Here is a 9,211-nt window from a genome sequence, read left to right as displayed (position 1 = left end):
GTTGAGCAAGTAAACTGGTGTGCATACGTCTTTGGATTGGCCTAGGGCAAGAATTGTTTAATTGGCATGAAAGGATGATTAACTGACTAACTGATTAATTGACACGGAAKGAAAGAATGGTCAAGTGGAGGACTGCTTACCGCTTCGTTGGGCTGATCTTAAGATCGAGTGTTAATGTCACTATCCAATTAATACAAAATATTCATTTTTATGTAATTTATGTATTCTTGAGGTACCAACAAAGTTGTTGACTACTTTTAGATGCATTTATAAATTTGAAATATATTTTTTTCTGACTAAAAGTACTGGTTTTTATTTCTCGGAAAGGCAGATTGGCATACTTTTGTTTTATTGACCATTTGTTTTCTTGTTTCCCAAACAGTTTTCGAGATAAAAATTATCATCACGGTATTGGATCTAAAATTGGCAGATAATTGGCGTTTCCCTTTCATTAGATACCTCAACGGCCGCGATCGGTTTACAAATATGGGAGCTATTCAATGGAAATGGTCGACAGTACCCCTATTATTCGGTTCTGGAACAAATCTCGAACTTTGCCATAAAAGGGACAAATTTCCGTTGCAATTAATTGTAAATTCGCAGACTAAAGTAATAAATTCACAAAAATCAACTAATTGCAGAAATCATGTATATTTTTTAGTAATATATAGAGTTGGTAATAGAAATTATCAAAGTGAATGATGCAATAATGTGTTTTCCTTAATTATTTTTTCTGAAAACAACAGTGAGTATGCACACAGTTTTGTTTTAACAAATTTTCTTCTTTTTCTCCTATGTAATTCCCTTATGTTTCTAAATTATACAAAATTGATATTCCTATTAATTGCTTTCGTTTGACACCATAATCATCTAAATCGGTTAAAATTGCCCGAAAATATGAAAAAGTCGCCACTTTCTCCGTTTCTTCCAATTTTCCAAAACTCTGCCACAATCCCTTTAATTTGACACCAAAATCATCAAAATCGGTTAAGATTTATCGAAACTAAGAAAAACTCGCACCTTTTTTCTTTTTTATTCAATTTTCCAAAAACTTCTCAAATATTTTTAATTTGACACCAAAATCGTCAAAATCGGTTAAGGATTGCTCAAATTATGAAAAAATCGATATTTTCTTCAAACTTCCAAAACTATTCTCAAATCTCTTTATTTTGAGACTAAAATCAGTTAAAAATTGCCGAATTTACGAAAAATTGCAGTTTTCTTAATTTCCTTCCAATTTTCTAAAACTCCTTTAAAATCCCTTTAGTTTGACACCAAAATCATTAAAATCGGCTAAGATTTGCCGAAGTTACAAAAAAATTAAAATCTGGTCACCCACAGCCACACGGCGCGGCGCATCCAAAATTTTCATTTCACCAAATCGCCAATTTGCACCAGGCACCCAGAATCGCCCAGTAGGTAGCTGCCGCAAAAAATTATATTTTCCTGTAGCCTACCTCAAAGGCGCAGTAGGAACTGCGTTACCGCCATATGCAGGACAACCGGAACTGAAGGTTAATGACACATTTACGTGAATAACTTCCATAATTCGGCTCCGATTTCGATCATTCAGGCACCAAATGAAAGGTTAAGCGTGCAGCTATACATTAAAATACAAATAAATGATAACGAATTGCAAATGGAGGATGTTTTTTAAAGCATATGCATAGAAGAAACTCTATGGTAAAAAACTGAAAATTCCATATTAGTAAAGCAAGATGAAAGGATATTCATGTTACCAATCACTAGAAATACGCTTCATAAGTATATTCTGTTAACGGCAACATTTCAACTTGAACACATTCGTAGTTAGTGCAATTTTTTGAATAGCTTCTTTCTGGCTAAATTGCCATGCTTACGTACAAGATGAAAGCAAGTGCACAATACAAATGTCTTCTAGTAGCGATCTCCTTTCATTTGCCACCAAAATCATTGAAATCGGCTGAATTTTAGCAAATTTATAGCGAATATGCGATCGTTATGCATTATTACTGCATTATCCACCGTTTCCTGTAGTTGCGGGCGCGATAAACACTTAACGTGGTCGCGTAAAACACAACCGATTTCAATTATTTTGGTGGCAAACGAAAGGTAATCGCTTCTAGAACACATAAGTGTATGCACTTACTTTCATCTTCTACGTAAGCATGGCAATTTAGCCAGAAAGAAGCTATTTAAAAAAATGCATTAACTACAAATGTATCGAAGTTGAAATGTTGCCGTTAACAGAATATACTTATGAAGCGTATTTCTAGTGGTTGGTTATATGAAGATCCTTTCATCTTACTTTATTAATAGGAAATTTTCAGTTTTTTATCATACAGTTTCTTCGACACATTTCCTTCAAAAAATATCCTCTCTTTGTAGTTTGTTATAATTCATTAGTATTTAGGTGTATAGCTGCATCCTTGCTCTTTCATTTGGTGCCTGCATGATCGAAATCGGAGCTGAATTATGGAAGTTATTCACGTAAATGTGTCGTCAGCCTTCAGTTCCGGTTGTCCTGCATATGGCGGTAACGCAGTTCCTACTGCGCCTTTGAGGTAGGCTACAGGAAAAAATATTTTTTTGCGGCAGCTACCTACTGGGCGATTCTGGGTGCCTGGTGCAAATTGGCGATTTGGTGAAATGAAAATTTTGGATGCGCCGCGCTGTGTGGCTGTGGGTGACCAGATTTTAATTTTTTTGTAACTTCGGCAAATCTTAGCCAATTTTAATGATTTTGGTGTCAAACTAAAGGGATTTTAAAGGAGTTTTAGAAAATTGGAAGGAAATTAAGAAAATTGCGATTTTTCGTAAATTCGGCAGTTTCTAGCTGATCTTGATGATTTTGGTGTCATATTAAAGGGATTTTAGAGGAGTTTTGGAAAATTTAAAGAAAATATAGATTTTTTGTAATTTTGGCAAATCTTAACCGATTTTAGTGGCAAATTAAAGGGATTTGAGAGGAGTTTTGGAAAATTAAAGAAAATATCAATTTTTTCATAATTTGGGCAAATCTTAATCGATTTTGATAATTTTTGTATCCAATTTAAGGGATTGAAAAGAAATTTTAGAAAATTGAAGAAAATATCGTTTTGTTTTTTTTTTTTTTTGTGATTTCGGCAAGTCTTTGATTTTGGTGTCAAACTAAAAGTATTTGAAAGGAGTTTTAGGAAATTGGAAGAAATTAAGAAAAAGGCATTTGAAAAGTTTAATAATATGGTTAAATATAAAAAACAAATTTTTTTAATTCAATAATTTTTATTTTGCATACTATGTATCTACATATATGTATATGGTTTTCACTGAAAAATACAATACATGGTTTCTACGAAAAGAGTTAATTTTCGCTATTTTACAATATGTTTAGTAAATTCATGTATATCTTTCGACTTTTTTCATTTGTTATGTTATTCATGTTATTTCTTTTATTATTTTTTTGTTGTTTATTTTTAAAACAGTTTTAATTACAACTAAATACAGAGATGTGATATAATGAATAATGGTACGCAGCTTCTCCAAATGTGCCTTGATTGATGGGTAATACGTGTTAGTAATCAGCGTACTGAAGCGTTGATGAAAAATGAGTTTTTAAGCGTCCACTCAATATACAATAAAACCTCCTGAGCGACCACCGCTTTGATGATTGTGTTCGCTCGGCTCCCCTATTATATGCACCTTGATATTCAATTCCGGTAATTATGTTGTCAGACTCTGGTTTGTCAATACAGTATTCCTGACTTTATACACTGTTCCACGAAAGTGTAGATGGAGTCGATCAGAACTTTCCAGTGAAGTTACCTGGAATATGAAAAAAACAAAAATTATCAGTTGTAGAAACACATTTCATATATGTGTATATAAATTTTATATGAAATATACTTAAAATAAGTATGTATATAAAATGCTGTTTATGTGTTAAGGGGTTACATGGATTTCCTCGGGTAAAAAACAGCCCTTTTTAAACAATTTTTTCTCATATGAAAAATGAAATAAAAAACTATTTTAAACGCGGCCACTTCGACGTCATTTTCAGTGACCCTCTTTACATAATCATCTAAAGCAAAAAAATAGGTATTAAAACGCTAACTTAGAACATGGAAAAAGTAAAAAAACTTTTTTTTTGCCAGACGTTTTAAAATTTTTGGTTTTTCAAATAGTTATAATCGCAAAACCAAACTTCATCCAAGTCTTTAAGGATTGTATCTCAAAATGTAAGGAAAATCGCTTAAGTAATTTTCGAGAAATGTTGCAAACTGACTTCAAAGACACAGTTTCGAGAAAAACACGTTTCGAGCGCACAAGTTCTCAAGGCTGTATCTCCGAAACTGTTACATTAAAATTTAGGACAATATTCTAGTGGTGTTGTAGAACTATGTGCTTGATTGAAAAACTTTTTGATTTGGCGACATACCCTCAAGGAATCTGCGAAAAAACATTTAGATTGGTTCATTTAAGCAAATAGCTGCAATACAAACTGCTCAAGCTAAATAAAATTATTGTGAAAAAGATTTTGTACTTGCTAAAGGTATTATAGGTTGGAAATGGTGGAAATTTACCCCCGCAAGAAAAAATTGCAGCAGAACTGAAAGTTGGCGCAGGAAAGCCAAAAATCTGTAGCCGAAAAACAAAACACGAAAATTTCTGCGAGAGAGCTTGCGAAGAATACTAAATGGTCTCAGTGTAAATACCTCTGTTGGATACAATCGGCCAAGATTTGGAGACGCGATTTTCTAGAGAAATATTGGATGGATTTCAACTCAGTTTGCTGCTTCTAGAAAAAGAGTGTGCTTTGAAAACTAAAGAATCGGATAGATAGATAGATTCAAAGGCATTTTGGATAATGACAACATCATGCGACGTTTGAAGCTCAAAGGTCAACTTGATCACTGGCAGTGCCAAGGGGGGCAAAGCAAAAGTCAAAAGGCAACAAGTCATCGACTACTGCAATGGTAACGTTGAAGAAATGCCATGTAGACCTATATCCCATAATTCATAGTTTTCTTCATTTATTCTGCGAACTTCCTGTGACGAATGCGAGCTCTGAACACCGTTTTTCAACACATCGCCGACGGAAAACGTGGCTGAGGTCAAACATGCTTCAAGTTTCATCGGCCTGGCTTTGCTGCACACGCATCCTGACATTGAAGCCTCTGCAGAAGAAGTTCTCGAAAGATTCTCAAAACTTGGCGTACATTGATTTATTTTGTGAAGTTGGACCGATTTGTAAACGTTGTTCAGGGCTTAGTCTTTTTATGATAAAATGCCAAACAATACTGAAAAATTACCTCTACTGGAATCACTCTTTATTACATAATTAACTAATTTGCTAAGTTGATTGATAAGTAACTCATTCGCACATTACCAACACCTGACGTTATTGAGAACTTTTGTTTGGAATGTTTGGAGCAAACTACTTTTCATTTACAACTTCATCTTCTCTCCTTCGCTTTGGTGAAAATTGCGCTTTTTTTTCAAGTCTGACATGCAGCCATAAAAATGTGAGTTATGATGACGGCCAGCAGTTGCTGCTTGCCACTAATTACACCATGCTGGTGTGTGATGAATGTGCGCTATTGCTGTCGCAGGCAAAAAGTCGAAAACACTGGAGATAAACAATACGGGTAGAGAACCAGCATATTACCGGTTTAGCCGGTTCACCAGAAAGTGAGCTACACAGTGTTGGTGGGCACATGTGTAGGCATCAACACAATTCTATAATTTGTCATTAAAGTCTGCTACATTTGACATTAAGTGCAGACAAAACAGATATAAGGCGGGAAATATAAACGAAGGACATACATTTTGTAAGGGAGTATGCGAATGTCAGAGAGACATTTAACTGAAAGAAGCTACTTTGAGAATGAAAGTTTGTCGGTAACGAGGAGGACGATATCATTGATGATAGCGCTCGAACCCTTATTGACACTTTCTCAATATCTTCTCAAATTGTTTAACAACCAATTTGCAATATGCTTCGTTTACTTTCTGATAAAATGGAGAATTTGTACAGTTATTTTTCCTTTGTTTCTAGGGTTCGAATTTTGGATTTCTTCTGCAATAATCTGCAGCTAAACTGGTTTAATCTTTTGTTTTAGCTAACCAATCTTGTGTACCTTTAATCGTAGCAGGTAACAAGAGTATAAAATGTTCGGTTATACCCTTTCTTACTTGTTATCACTTTTTTTCTGTTTTATTTAAATAAACATTTTTAAACTAAATTTAATTAAGACTGTAAAAAGTCAGTTGTTGTTATTATTGAACAAGTCAGTTAACTTGCTTGCCAATCTGTTCCATAAAAGCAGTAAATACTTATACCTCCTTGATACCGTGTTCACAGCTTTTAATATAATTTGCACATCTCTCTATTACTCTTAAGCTTCTGCTTGCATGCCCACTGACACTGGAGCACCTACATATTAAATAATATGCCATATATTAGGGTGGGTAAAAAATTCGAATTCTTTTCGCTCTCTCCAAATATGGGCTCTTATTTTTCTCATTTCTCGGGAAAATTCTCCGCCTTACAGTGTTTAGTTTTTTTGTACATTTTACAAGCGTTTGGTGATAAAAATTAGTATACACTTTGGCAACTGGTTGCAAGAGTATAATAAGAATCAGTACACCGCGGACCGTCCCGTTGCAATTAAGAGCTCAAACTATTTTTAGAGGTATATACGAACCTATCTTTCAAGGTACCAGCGAAAAAAATAATTAGTTTCTTTTACCCACCCTAAAATATATACTCCATACATATCAGTGGGCAGTAATATGAGCAGATTTATATGTACATTTTGACTATTTACTTATGTGAGCCAGACCTCAAAATTTGTACTCGTTGCATGCCAAATTTGCTTTGCTTGCGAAAACTGGATTCTTACCAAATTGACGAAATTGCGCTCCACATTGCGATGCGTGTTGCCGAGCTGCAAGCGAAATTTACTTCATTAAATGTTAGTTAACAACAAGTGACAGAGCGGTAATTGCCTTCAGTAGTACGTGGGTTGCAAGTGGATTTTAATTAGTTAGTCGGAAACTGTTGTGTTGCTTTAGTAACGGGTTCATGCTTGTTAACTTGTACACTTAAATTCCGTGGTATATTTTATATTATACTTATATTTTATATTATATATAAAACTAAAGGAGATTATTCTAATAGCAAAGTGAAAAAATATGAATTATTCATAACAAGTTTTTGAAAATTAACTCAAGATTTTTCAATGCGCGTAGCGATTCACGTGTGATGTCTTCAACTGACACAAAATGGTTTTCCAGGAGCGGTCGTTTGGGTTTGTTTAAAGCCAGTAGTCACATGGCAGTTACGGCAAGATATTGGTTAAAAATTTAACGAAAATTCAAAGCAGTATGCGACGGTGCTTTATCGTGGTGCAAAAATCAAAAATTGTCCACAATTCCACCCTCTTTTTTCGAATAGCTTCGCGCCTACTACGCATAACACTCAAATAGTATCCCTTGTTGACAGGTTGGCCAATCAGAAGGAATTCGAAGTGCAGTGCACCTCCATAATCAAAGAAAACTCCGACTTCGGCTCACCTTTGCCGCGATATTCGATCGATTGATCCTCTGTTTCCCGGCCTCAAGCAGATATTCAAGACTCACCGAGAGTAATAATACGTTTCATAACATCCTGGTAGTTGGAGGGCATTGTTTCAAAGACGTTACCGCGACGCTGTCTTCCGAAAAAGTTAACTGATTTTGAAACCAATCGTGCTCTTACTTTTCTTAGGCCCAAATGATCTTTCAAAATGTTTTTTACTGATACTTCCGACGATCCCAATAAAATATCTGTTAATCGTCGATTCTCAACATTCCTTTATTTTATTGCCGTGCTCATCATCAGTTGACGTTGATGGCCGTCCTGAACGTGGTTCATCGTTAACGCATTCTCAACCATCTTTGAATAATTTGTAACAATAGAAAACACTTGCTCGCGTCAAACCATTATCACCGAAGGCCTTTTCCACCACCCTGAGCATTTAGACACTAGAAATTTATATATGCACACAAAATTTAATGGAACTTATTTGTTGAATAAACTCACGCATCGTAAAAATCGCCGAATGCAATTTATCTACTTCAAAAAGACAAGCGTATACTAAACGTTAATTACTATTATGATGTGATATTCGGCACAAACCAACCTAGAAAAAAATATGTCGACGAAGGGGATTTCGTACGAAATTAAAATGTCTTACCATTTTTTGAAAACTTTTTACTTATAGCTAAATCGTCTTCAGAATTGTAGTTTTCCAACTGCAACATTTGCAAGTTTTATAAAATAAACTATCAAAGGAAAATATTTTGGATATTAAAAAGCATATTTTCTCTTAAACTTCTAAAACTATTTTTTCAAATGTATAAGAAAATCTTAATGTAAATTATATTTTCGTTTTATTTTCAGATTAAGCTGGAGTATATAAGGATACTATAGGTTTATCACAATGGGTGAGCGTCTATTTTATTTTTTATTTTTTTCTTCTAAAATAACATTTAGAAAAGTTTTCCATTAAGTTATTTTAGGAATTAAATTGTAATTGAGTATAAAATACCACATACTATATTATACTTAGAACAAAGAGACGGTCAACCTATCTAAAAGAACAACTTTTCTAACAATAACTTTATTAAACTTGCCACTGAGGTGGATATTTAGAAAAAAAAGAGAGAAAATTTTTATTTCTAGAAACAGTATTTGAGAATAGTAGCAGCAGTAGATCATGCACATACATACGGCATACTTATTAGTATCGTCCATTCACCTACCACCACTTTGGAACAGTCTCAGTGTTCCACACGACTGGGACAACATCATATTTAGTTAACATGAGAAATACCATATGTTCACTCACTATTTATTGCAAACGGCGGGGTGCTATAAGGCAAACGGCAATAAGGCAAAATTTGCTTTATTTCACTTTTAATTGAGAAATAGCACAAAAATTTTGAATTTGCCTTTTTTCCAACCTCAGTTGGTAATAAAGCAAATTTTGTATTATTTCCCATTCATTACTTTTAATAGTACTTGAACAGGCAATTCGCAAGTGTGTTAACTTTAGTAGTTATGGAACAATATAATTCTTGGGCGGGGGGGAGGCAGAGGGGGATCGGCGCGGACGGCGGGGCGCGAAGGAGACTAATCACAGACCCGCCAAACTATCCTGATATACTCACATTTTTAATTTTAAATAGTTATATCGAATAAATTGTG

General features: G+C 34.4%; 1 protein-coding gene across 1 annotated transcript in view; it reads left to right on the top strand.

The window, feature by feature from the left end:
- The window catches only part of LOC108967102, a gene marked incomplete at its 5' end in the record, with an annotated part of 52,236 nt that overhangs the window by 36,860 nt on the left and 6,165 nt on the right, over positions 1-9,211 (top strand). The window contains 1 exon segment of the mRNA XM_018930349.1: positions 8,405-8,448. Coding sequence (XP_018785894.1) covers positions 8,445-8,448 — 4 coding nt within the window.

This window comes from Bactrocera latifrons, unplaced genomic scaffold (assembly GCF_001853355.1).
Source record: "Bactrocera latifrons isolate USDA-ARS-PBARC rearing strain unplaced genomic scaffold, ASM185335v1 scaffold_177, whole genome shotgun sequence".
Lineage (NCBI taxonomy): Eukaryota > Metazoa > Arthropoda > Insecta > Diptera > Tephritidae > Bactrocera > Bactrocera latifrons.
The sequence above is the reverse complement of the archived record's forward strand: the minus strand, read 5'-3'. Positions and strand labels throughout refer to the sequence as shown.